The sequence below is a fragment of the Portunus trituberculatus genome, chromosome 49 (assembly GCF_017591435.1).
Source record: "Portunus trituberculatus isolate SZX2019 chromosome 49, ASM1759143v1, whole genome shotgun sequence".
Lineage (NCBI taxonomy): Eukaryota > Metazoa > Arthropoda > Malacostraca > Decapoda > Portunidae > Portunus > Portunus trituberculatus.
Window position 1 is genome coordinate 62,103 of NC_059303.1, and position 13,084 is coordinate 75,186.

The window sequence follows — 13,084 nt, forward strand, 5'->3', positions numbered from 1 at the left end:
ACCTCCCTCCCCTCTGTGTTTCTGTCAATTTTGGCAGAAAGGATCTGAGGTAGGGTTGGCCAGCTGGGCTGGTAGTTCCCGATGCGCATACGCGTAGAGGTGATGTGGAACTTCTATAGGCATGATCTCTATATATAGAGGTGCTGGTTGATTTTCTGTGCTGAGTGTGGGAATAATGGCATGTAGGCACATGTAATTATATATGGGTAAGTATATTCACAAAAAAAGTTATTACTTTAAAAAACTATATTTTATCTTATTCTTGCATGATGGGCCTCATAATCACAAAGATATTAAGTCTGCATATTTACTCTGGTAGGTTATTTGTGTACAAATATTATGTGTGTTATGTAATATGCATTCATTTTATAGTATATTTCCAATGTTTCAGTATGATAGATAATTCATAGTATATATGTTTTAAGATCCATAAAATACGAATGGAAGAGCATGTCAAGTGTTAGTTCCTTGAAATCAATAAACACCATCCCTGCCCATACTGAGTTAGGCATACAACTATATTATCATACCATTCCTCTGTCGTAGAGGCACAAAAACACTCCTCTGGAAGTGCTCAAGTGGTTGAAGTTAATGCAGTCTAACTCAAATTCAAGAAAGCTGTATTTTTTGTTTTGCCAACAACTGACATTATGTAACATTATTAAGAGTTCAGTTTATACTCAAGTAAGCCATACTTTCATCAAAATTGTGTGGTTGGTTCCAAAGATGTACCATTTTGAACACTATAAATATCTGAATGTTATTTTCTCAATTTTTTTTTCTGTATTTTGTTGTTGTTATTATTATTATTTTATTATTATTATTATTATTATTATTATTATTATTATTGTTGTTGTTGTTGTTGTTGTTGTTGTTGTTGTTGCTGTTATGAAATGTGGCACATATTGACTTCCTGAACAAACTTTTCTAGGAGTATACTTAGGCTGAGAATATACTGAGAAGATCGAGGTTATTGGTTTTTACTGTTACTTGTATGATTGTTGTGTCTTATCATCAGGTATTTGTTTTGTTTTAGGATTGTGTTGTGATATGGTTTGAAATCGTGTATTGAGAATAATGTTGAACCATAATTGCCTTGTGTATTCTGTTACATATTTGTTTGTTGTATGTGGAAGTTTGATGTCATTATTTTTAAAGGAATTTATGGTAAAAATTAACTGCTTACTCATTTACCATAGCTTCAGAGAGAACTCTGTGTTCTATCAATGTACAGTTGCTGAATAATGTGTAGCATCTTTGATCATGCAAGGTGGTTATAGTTGTCATCTGTCCAACAGAGGTAGAATGTACCAGTGCTGCAGAGATCGACAGACACCTGGAGATGGGTGTACAAATGCTGGCCAAGGGACAGCTTCATGATGCACTCTCTCACTTCCATGCTGCCATTGGTAAGTGACTGTTGTATCTCTTTTCCTTTGTTCTTTTCCTTACCTGCTTCATAGATGTCCAAGAATGGGCAGTCCCCTCCACTGCCACATTCATTACTTGTTGATGCGTGAATTGCTTGCTGTGAACTGCCCTACCTGATTCAACTCATACTTGAGATACATCCTAGCCAGGAATTAAACTAATATTGGAAAATCTTAGTACTTTAAATATCCGTAAGGGTTCTGATTGCAGGAAAGCAAACTTAGTATTGTTTGATTCTTCTATTTATCAACTCAACACAACCTTCCACATAACTATCCTCTCTTCATTGACACACATCATCCTCAGTCTGTCCTATACTTATAATTTAAGCATGTAACTTTACATGTTTAGTTAAAACAGCTTCTGTGTAGTTGAGCACCCTTAGTCGTCTCCACTAGTTTTTCTCATTCCCCAGGGACCTTATCTGTCGATGTATGGAATATACTTCATATGCTTGAAGCATACATGGATTCCACTCATACTGTTCTTTTAGATGGTGGAATCAAAACTTCTTCATCTTATCCTCTCCTCCAACCCTTCAGGAATTCAACAGATCTTGCAGGGACACCACAGAATGCCTGACTTCTGATCTTTCTAAGATTTTCAATTGGGGCAGAGAAAATTTGATATTGTTCAATGCCTCAAAAACTCAGTTTTTCCATCTATCAACTCAACACAACCTTCCAGACAACTATCCCCTCCTCTTCAATGACACTCAACTGTGCCCCTTTCATACACTGAATATCCTCAGTCCGTCCTTTACTCATAATCTAAACTGGAAACTTCACATCTCATCTCTCGCTAAAACAGCTTCTATGAAGTTAGGCGTTCTGAGGTGTCTCCACAAGTTTTTCTCATCCCTCCAACTGCTAGCTCTGTACAAGGGCCTTATCCATGCTTGTATGGAGTAGTCTTTACATGTTTGGGGGGGGAGGGTTCACTCACACAGTTTTATTAGATAGGGTGGGATCAAAAGCTTTTTGTCTTGTCAGCTTCCCTCCTCTGACTGACTGTGTTTAGCCTCTTTTTCACTGCTAAAATGTTGCATCTCTTGTTATCATTTATCACTGTTTTCATGTTAACTGCTCTACTGATCTTGCTAAATGCATGCCTCCCCTCATCCTGCAGTCTCGTTACACAAGGCTTTCTTCTTCCTCTCACCCCTATTCTGTCCAAATCGCTAATGCAAGATTTAACAAGTACTCTCAGTCATTCATAACTTTCTCGGGTAAACTCTGGAACTCCCTGCCTGCCTCTGTATTTCTGTCTTCCTATGACTTGACTTCTTTTAAGGAGGAGTCTACAAGACATTTGTTCAAACCTCTTTTTTTTTTTTTTTTTTTTTTTTCCTAAGGAAATTGGCATTCAAGTGGGCTTTTTTTTTTTTTCTTTCCCTTCCTGTATATATATATATATATATATATATATATATATATATATATATATATATATATATATATATATATATAAATACACATATACATACATACATACATACAGGCAACCCCTGCTTAACGAAGGGGTTATGTTCCTAAAAAACACTTTGTTAAGCGAAATTTCGTTAAGCGAACCGATTATAACAAGTTTAACCCCTGATTTGAACTTCCATTGAGAGTAAGCAAAGTGAGAGTGCATCATAGTACAGTAAAAGGTTTAATGAAAGTAAAAATTATGAAGTTAAACATTTAGGTAGTTTAATTTGTCATTATGATGTACACTAATGTATGTATGTACGTAACTTTATAATGTTGATGATCTTAACTTTATGAAGGGAGGGAGAGTGAAACGGGAAATACACTAACCGGCAACCTGTGGAATGTAAACAAAGTGCACATCATTGTACCGCATTCAAAACTTATGTACCACATTTCCACAAGACTTTCCATTTTATCCATTGTAGAGTCACGAGTTCAGGTGGTTCTTTTAGCTTTCAAGGAAGATGCGGTCTCACCAGCCTTCTTAATAGAGTCTGCTGACTTGAAAATAGTAGATAGTAGATGGAGTCAAGATGGTGGCAAACAATGTTATTAGTTTTCTGGCCTCTCTCTTGTCTGTGAATAATATCTAGCTTCACTTCGAGAGTAAGACACTTCCTGGTCTTCTTAGGAATGTTAGGCCACATTGCAGGGCGTTTTGGTGGTAAGTTGAACTAGGGAAGATGAGCTGCTGGTGATGCTGTTATGTTTTGACTGGGGAGTGAGTGGTGCACGTGATCTTGATCTTGATCTTGATGCTACAGGTGATGCAGAATTTCTTCTGAGTCAGGCTTCTGTATCGGCAGCGCCTGTGTTGTCCACAAGAGGCTTGATCTTGATCTTTATTCTACAAGTGTCTCAGGATTTCTCCTGAGGCAAGCCTTAGTACCAGTAGCTCCTGGTGTATTCAAAAGCCTGTCAGCTTGCATGATACGGTGGGCTTTCAAATTTGGAAAAAATTACCTGGATAAAACTTCGTTAAAGTGAGTTTGGTGTTCGTTAAACGAGCAGATGGTAGTAAAACGAAACCTTCGTTGTAGCGAAATTTCGTTGTATGAACCTTCATTAAATGGGGGTTGCCTGTGTGTATATATATACAGAAACTCCCCTACTTACGAACATTCGACTTGCGAACATTCCATACATACGAACAAATCTTTTAAATACTTAAGTCCAAAAAATTGTTTGAAAGATGCTAGGAAACTTCAAATTTCCTGCGCGCAAATATAGTTCATGAGTCTGCCACGCCGTGGCGCTGCCGAGCTCACTCAGCTGTGCGAATCACTCCCCTGCCCTCCAGGCTCCCGCCATAAACACGAAAGCATCTGTTCACTGTGTCCTCGTGTACTGCCAATTTTTGTGCCATAATTCGCTTTACCTGTGCATCATTCCATAAAAAATGTCGGGTGTGAAGTGAAAAATAAACGGTGAAGCCAGTGTAAGTGCCAAGAAACGTCAGGCTATAACTTTAGAGGTGAAAATGGACATCATAAAACGGCTTGAGAAAGGTGAGAAAATGTCTGATGTGGCACGAGAATTTAATATGAATCGGTCAACTGTAGGCACAATTATTAAGAACAAAGAAAAAATTGTGGAACATGTGAAATCTGCAGTGCCCATGCAATCAACCATCACATTGAAAAAGAGAGGGAAAGTGATTGAGGAGATGGAAAAACATCTCGGCGTCTGGTTCGAGGACTGCATCCAGAAATGGAAACGTCTATGCCTTATGATGATTCAAGAGAAGGCCCTGAGTCTATTCAATGAACTGAAGGCTGAGTATGGTGAGGATGTGTCATTCACTGCAAGTCATGGGTGGTTTAACCGCTTCAAGGCACGCAATAACTTGCATAACGTGAAGGTGTCTGGTGAGGCGGCGAGTGCAGATGTTAAGGCAGCTGAGGAATTCCCAGGAAAACTAGCAGAAATTATCTGCCAGGAGGCTACACACCACAACAGATTTTCAATGTGGATGAAACTGGCCTCAACTGGAAAAAGATGCCTGACCGAACCTACATCAGTAAGGAGGAAAAGACAATGCCTGGCTTCAAAGCTGCAAAGGACAGACTGACGCTACTGCTTGGGGGTAATGCTAGTGGTGATTTAAAATTAAAGCCCCTACTGGTGTACACCTCGGAAAACCCACGAGCCCTGAAAAACATTGCCAAGGCGTCTCTTCCAGTTGTGTGGAAGAGTAACTCTAAAGCTTGGGTCACACAGGCGATTTTTCAGGAGTGGTTTTATAATCAATTTATCCCTGAGGTGGAGAAGTATTGTCGAGCAACTCCATTCCATTCAACGTCCTCCTGGTGCTGGATAACGCCCCTGGCCACCCACCTTACCTAGATGACTTTCACCCTAATGTCAAGGTTGTCTACCTGCCACCCAACACAACCTCCATTATACAACCTATGGACCAGGGAGTCATCGCAACGCGTTCAAAAATACTATCTAAGGCGCACTTTCCGCCAGGCACTGAAGGCAACAGACGAGAATGATATGACTCTGAGCGAATTTTGGAAGTCATATAACATCTACAATGCCATAAAAAACATTAATACCTCCTGGTGGGAAATTACAACCACCTGTATGAATGCCGTATGGAAAAAGCTCTGCCCTCAGGTTGTTCATGATTTCACTGGGTTTGAAAATATTCAGGAGGACCAGGAGGAGGTTGTTGACAATTTAATCTCCATGAGTGAGAAACTGGAGCTAGAGCTGGAGGAGCAGGACTTCACAGAGTTCTTTGATGACCATGACAAGGAGCTATCTAATGATGAACTACGAGAATTGGAGAAGCAGAGGAAGGAGGCAGAAGAGGCAGAGGAGGAAGAAGTGGAAATGCCACCAAAACATTTCCAAACTAAAAAGATGGCAGAAGCTTTTGCATCCATAGAGGCAGCCTTGGCAAATTTTGAAGAACAGGACCCAAATGAAGAACGACATGCCAAGGTGTCAGCAGCTGTTCATGATGCACTGAAATGCTACCGCGTCATATACGAGGAAAAAAAGAAGGCTGTGAGCCAGTCGTCGCTTCATCGGTTCTTCAAACGGGTAGATAAACGTGAGGCAACAGTACCATCCACTCCTCAGTCAGTGCCATCTACCCATGAGCCAGTGCCATCTTCATCCTCTACCCACACGCCTGACGCTGACAGCGATGCTGACGACCCTCCACCATCTCGTCACCCGTTCCTCGCCCGCCACTTCCCCCAACAAATCCAAGTGAACAAGGTAAATCTTACGAGTTTCCTCATTTATATTTCAAGCATGCAATGTTTTCTGTTTCATATTTCATGTGAAATGCTTTCATGTATGTAACTGACATAGCCCTAACGTTAAAATGTGTAACCTAAATGCGAGTCTGTAACCTAGCGGTAACCATGTCAGCTGTTTGACCCCGATATACAGACGCTTAGTCATCCCAGATTTATAGGCACCTGTTCAACCCCCATTGATCGACGCCATGTTAATCTATCCATGTTTATCGATCTTTCTCAGTATGGTATGGTGTCATCCCCCAGTCTAACGGATAGGCTTCGTGTTGTGTGACGGCCCTGGTTGTGTTTTCTGCCCAGCTGACCACACGCCATCTTATCGATCGGTTCGCCAGCCAGTCACCACTACAATATATTTTCTTTTTAAATAAAGTATGTTTCTACATTAAAGTTGTATGAATCACCATCAAATAATATTAAAAGCATTACATATTACAGGTACTGTATAAGGTATGTCGTACTTATTGGGATTTATGTACAGGTATTCTTAATGTAAACAAAACTTTAAAACAATGGGAAAAAAGGCAATGGAGACCCGACTTTGGATATACGAACAAATGGAGTTACGAACGGCCTCTCGGTCCCCATTATGTTCAAAAGTTGGGGGAGCTTCTGTATATATATATATATATATATATATATATATATATATATATATATATATATATATATATAAACTTGCTGTCTCCAGTCTCTTTCTCATCACTACAATGTTGTATTTCTTTCTATCTTCCACTATTTTCATGCCAACTGCTCTTCTGATCTTGCTAACTGCATGCCTCCCCTCCTGAGGGCTTGCTGAACAAGACTTTCTTTTCTCTCAAGCCAATTCTGTCCATTTCTCTAATGCAAGTTAACCAATATTCTCAATCAATAATTTCTCTCTCAGGTAAACTCTGGACCTCCCTGCCTGCTTCTACATTTCCACCTTCATGTGAATTCAGCTCTTATAGAAGGAGGTTTCAAGACACAACCTTTTCATTTTTTTTTATTTATTCATTTTTTACTACTACTGTTTTCAGCTTTACTCATAGGATGTTTTTCATATTTCTGTTTTGCTGCCCATACACCTAACCCTTTGGTATCGTGCGAAATTGGTGCCTAAAAAAACGGGATAGCGGAAAACGCAATAACGTAAGTGAAGACTAAATAGGAAATCAATAAATTGGTGCCTCAACCCCAAAATTTTCCTAAAAAATTTTCCTGTTACCTTAAATTTACTATGATTAATACTGGAGTAACTTATTAACATTTGACAATCTAAAATGAATGAAAACCAGCTCTGAACAACAGAATACCATGTGCGAGACTGAGGGGTGGTGGTGGTGGTGGTGAGCAGAGTGACTGGAACCAATCAGCTCCCTTATTCAAATCACGTGACATGAATACACAGTGATAATTGGCTGCTGGCTCCTCCTCCTCTTCATGATCATCATATTTCTCCTTCTCCACCTCTTCCTCCTCCTCCTTCCCCCATCTAAACATTCATCGGTGTGTAGTTGGGATATGGGTAGTACTACTACTACCACTACTACGGGTGCGCGATAACGACTTTCCAGATGTACTAAAACTGAATTTTGCAGATTTTCATAAGTGCGCGATAACACCTAAACACAATAACGGAAGGGCATGATAATGGAGGGTTAGGTGTAGGTGGCACCCCTTCCACATAAAAAAAATTTAAGAAAAATTGTTACATATTACGTTGTAAAATGCAGCACAGTAATTGTTCTTGTGGCACAGATGGTGACCCCAGCAACTACTTAAGTTACTACCGCCGGGCGACAGTCTACCTGGCCCTGGGTCGCTCCCGAACAGGACTGCAGGATCTGGATGAGGTTATCAGACTCAAGCCAGACTTCACAGCAGCACGGGCCCAACGTGGAGGAGTGCTGGTCAAGTTGGGTCGCCTGGAGGAGGCTCATATAGACCTGGAGAATGTGGTAATATACTGCTTGCCTCAGTGTTTATTGTGTTGTATGGCATGGCTGTGTTACTGTGGGATGGCAGTGTGTTGTATGGCATGTCTTGTATTTACTGTTGGAGGGCAGTGTGTTGTATGGTATGGCTGTGTTTACTGTTGGAGGGCAGTGTGTTGTATGATATGGCTTGTGTTTACTGTTGGAGGGCAGTGTGTTGTATGATATGGCTTGTGTTTACTGTTGGAGGGCAGTGTGTTGTATGGTATGGCTGTGTTTACTGTTGGAGGGCAGTGTGTTGTGTGGCATAGCAGTGTTTACTGTTGTAGAGCAGCGTGTTGTGTGGCATGGCTGTGCTCTTCAGTTGTGATACAGATGTTTTGATGTATTTTAGTAAAACTAAATTGTACTGACCCGTAGGGCTAGGCCTATAATCCATGCGACACTGCCATATCTCTCATTACTTCAAGAAAAACGGAATAACTGTTCTTTGTTTATTTTAATGCATGACTTCGCTAAAAAAAATGTGATGGACAAGACATGAAGATGCCATAGGTAAATTAAATATAGTTAAGGTGCTGGTTATAAAAGTGAAAATGAGGCTGATAATTTACCAAATATTTACTATTATGTTCTCTCGGGATACCCAGTGTAATATAATGAGTGGGGAAAAGAAACGCTGATAAGGTTGTGATACTGTGTGGTGTATATCTTGTTTGCACTGGGACAAATCCTCTTCACTGTGCCTTCAGATATACCACCTGCATCTGCTGTCCTCTTCCTCGCTTGATTTATTGGTAAAAGTGGTCCTTGCGAGCTTTATTTATTAATTCTGTAGACAAACTTCTTGGTTTGGCTGTACAACACACAGATGAGGATGCGTCAGTGTATCCTTCCATAGTGGCTCCCAAATGAGAAGTGAGTCGATTTGCACCTGCGTGGTGACCTGACTCCTCCCCCTTCCCCCAGGGGAAATCCCGCCTCCAGTCGATTGGCAATGCCGCCCGTCCTGATATGCCACATTGTTATACATATTCATGAAATACCTTCATTTGATTTGGTATATAACACTTATTTGTATCACCTGCTATTTAATGAAATAGTCAGAATATTCTCAGAACGCCGTTTGTTAATAATACTCTGATTAAAGAACCACGAGTAGTATAGGCTGAATGTTTTGGTTGGAAATCTGGCAGAATGGCAAACAACACCTTACGGGTCAGTACAATTCAGTTTTACTATAGTAATGAATGTTGCAGTATTAGTGGGAGGGCTCATCTGTCAGCCACTACATAGTTGGGTGCTGGATCACACTGCATTCTCTCGAATGAAGGAAGCTTATTTTTGTAGTGTAAGCAAATACGTACCTGATGTTATGATATTGAAGATATCTTCCATAAAAGTATGAAAAAATTTCTTCTAGGAGTAACTCTTGTTCGTAATCATAAGACTGATGTCTGGATTATGCAAAAATAGAATGGAATGGTTCCATCTTTTTATTCTTTTATGTCTGACATTCTTGTTTATAATTATCAGATAGTATTCTCAACAGTTTGCCTTTCCTGTGGGGATGTAGACCTAGTACATATAGAGGTTGATAGTTATCTTTCAGATGCATGATACTTTTTGAAATGAATCACTTTTCTTAAACCCTAAAGGACTGGAGGCGGTTATATTTTTCGTCCCACAAGGACCGGCTGTCTCGCGCTAAGCCCCAGAAATTGCCTGTATTCACCCACTCTCTATGCTCAACCTACATTACATGAGTGATTTAAATATACTTTGTACTAACCATCAAGTCTTCCTCTTTCCAATGACACCATACAGAAGTGTCAACGTGCCGTGGTTATGGAGATACAGTGAGTTGAATATGAGAAACTTTTTATATTTGTCTTAGAAGTGTCCGATTTCTCTGTGTCTTTGTCTACAGAGTAAGAAAAGTGGGAGCTCAGCAGTCTCTACGCAAGATAAATTAAACTAAATGCCTTTCCTCGCTATATAATCTCTCATATATGTAGCTAGTGGACTTTTTTTTTTTTTTTTTTTTTTTTTTTTTTTTTGCCCTGCAGTGAAGTGTGAGGGTCATTGTAGCCTAATTTGTGTAGTAGATATGATAAAAATAATAAGTACACTTAATACAATCTAGTATTTTCTTTAGTTTTTTCTTTATTTGTTATCAAGGACAAAGCACAACTAATAATTAGAAGAACAATAACGAATACAAAAATGTTATACATACAGAGGACGTCAAAGCATGTGCACATTCCTCTGAATCTGCTGTGGATATTATTTGAGCAATATCTTTCACTATCCTCTGGAGCAGAAGTATCATCATTCCTTGTGCCCTCATCTCTTAGCTGAAACTCAAAATCACCCGATAGGTACAAGGAGAGTTTTTTTTTTCTTTTCGTGTTCCAGCCTTATTGCACTTTGAAAGGCACAGGTGTTGTCTAGTACAGCCTCGTATTACTTGTGGCGTTGAGGTGGCCGGGCTGTGGGGAGCAGTCATGGAATTGGGACACATTGAAATCACTTTTATTGCTTTTTTCCATGATAAGAACGTGGCAGAGACTAAATGAACAGTGATAAATGCTTGCAGGCAATGTTCTCATTGAATGTAACAGGAAAAAAAGCAAAAACTAGCTAAATATAGCAGAAAATAGGAAATCGGTTATAACAGCCTCCCGTTTGCCATCAGTAAATTGGCTATAACTGCCTCCAGTCCTTTAGGGGTTAATAAGACAGCTTTCAGGGTATATTTGAAAGCATTGATATTTGTTAGTATAATCACTTAATGTAATGCTCTTATTACAGCTCAGAAAAGAGCCGACACATGAAGAGGCTAATCGTCTGTACGTGATGATAGAACCATTGAAACGCGAGGTACTGGAAGCATATTCTAGTGTGAGGACTGGACGCTACCATCAGGCCACCCTGCTGCTCAAGGGCATTATAGAGGTGAGGTTTGCTACTGCTCCTGCACTGAAAAGGAATGCCAGGAATTACAGCTGATTATTTGGTGTGATTTTTCTGAATTTTGCAATTTACACTGCAATACAGGCAACCCCCGCTTAACGAACGGGTTACGTTCCTAAAAAAACGTTCATTAAGCAAATTTTCGTTAAGCGAACCAATTATAACAAGTTTAACTCGTGCCTTGAACTTCCTTTGAGGGTAAACAAAGTGAGAGTGCATCATAGTACAGTGAAAGGTTTAACGAAAGTAAAAAATATAAAGTTAAACATTTAAGCAGTTTAATTTAAGACCAAGTCATTATAATGTACACTAATGTATGTATGTATGTAAGTAACTTTATAATCTTGATGAACTTCAATTTATGAAGGGAGAGAGAGTGGAGCAGGAAACACGCTAGCTGGCAACCTGTGGAATGTAAACAAAGGGCGCATCATTGTACCACATACAAAACTTATGTACAGTGTTCCCTTGCTATTTCGTGGTTTGACTTTCGCGGCTTCACTGTTTCGCAGTTTTTATACATACTCGTAGATATGTTCTGCTGATTTTTTGCTATATCATGGGATCTGTGGCGTCACTTACAAATACTGTACGTACAGTAATTTGGTAGTTGGTGTGTAATAACGACGACAATGTACATAAAGCACTGTATATGTATTGTTCGTATACATATGCAGCCTCACCCAACATCTTCCCTTGTATCCAAAGCCCATAGAATAGAAGGTCGACCTACACACAGCTCTAAGGGGAAAAGAGCTGGGGCTTGTGATGTCAGCAGGTTCACCAACATGGGAGCTTCCTCCCAGGACGTGTCTTTCTTGCACGGAAACCTCACACTCTCCCTCTGCCCGCTGAGCAAATCATACTTACCTGGCACAGGAGACAAGTTTTGTGAAGGCTTCTCTGCCTTCTATTACCGCCCCACACCCTCTACTTGCCAGCAGGTCTCTCTCTCTCTCTCTCTCTCTCTCTCTCTCTCTCTCTCTCTCTCTCTCTCTCTCTCTCTCTCTCTCTCTCTCTCTCTCTCTCTCTCTCTCTCTCATCTATCTCTATCATATGATCATGATACAATGATAATGATACAGAGAGAGAGAGAGAGAAACCTGCTGGCAAGTAGAGGGTGTGGGGCAGTAATAGGAGGCAGAGAAGCCTTCACAAAACTTGACTCCTTTGCCAGGTAAGTATGATTTGCTCTGCGGGCAGAGGGATAGCGTGAGGTTTCCATGCAAGAAAGACACGTCCTGGGAGGAAGATCCCCTGTTGGTAAACTCGCTGACGTCACTAGCCCCAGCTTTTAATGATATCAATACTCTTGCTGTTATTAATTATTATTATTATTATTATTATTGTTATTATTATTATTATTACTTTATTATTATTATTATTATTATTATTATTATTATTATTATTGTTATTGTTATTAAACTATTGCTCTTATTACTCGTACAGTAAGTCCTCGTTATACGGTACATATGCATTCCTGAATACCTTACCGCATATCGAATTTACCGTATACCGAACCCATTATAACATGTAATAATAGGGAATGTGTTCCAGCACATTGAAAGTCACACCCACAGAAATAAAAATACATGAAAATAATCATTAAAAAAAAAAAAAAAAAAAAGTAAATTATTGCACAAAAGAAATAAACAGAAAATGTGTTTTTTATTTAACATTCAATCGCCATGTATTCTATCAGATGATGTCCTTCCCGAGGGTAAGGGACAGTAGGGATTTCAGCCCTTACTTATCTTCCGTTGAGTGGGCAGACGAGGATACGTCGTCGTCTGCACTGTCGGAAGCAGATGTAGAAGGGCTAGCTGTAGCAAGGTCGGCACATTTCAATGGTTTGAAGACAGAGAATATTGAGGAAGGGCCAGCTGTAGAACCATCGGCAGCAAATGTGGAAGGGCTCGCTGTAGCAGGGTCGGCAGGTGTGACAAGGACGGCATGTCTGACTGGCTTGAAGAACAAGTAGATGGAGGACTGTTTAGTTTTTCTT

General features: G+C 39.9%; 1 protein-coding gene across 2 annotated transcripts in view; it reads left to right on the top strand.

Moving 5' to 3' along the window:
* The window catches only part of LOC123499318 (dnaJ homolog subfamily C member 3-like), a 215,106-nt gene that overhangs the window by 52,284 nt on the left and 149,738 nt on the right, over positions 1-13,084 (top strand). The window contains exons 2-4 of one of the 2 annotated variants that reach the window (XM_045247138.1): positions 1,299-1,409; positions 7,928-8,127; positions 10,918-11,061. In XM_045247138.1, coding sequence (XP_045103073.1) covers positions 1,299-1,409; positions 7,928-8,127; positions 10,918-11,061 — 455 coding nt within the window. The remainder of the gene's footprint in view (positions 1-1,298; positions 1,410-7,927; positions 8,128-10,917; positions 11,062-13,084) is intronic. The other variant, XM_045247139.1, reaches the window with a different exon arrangement.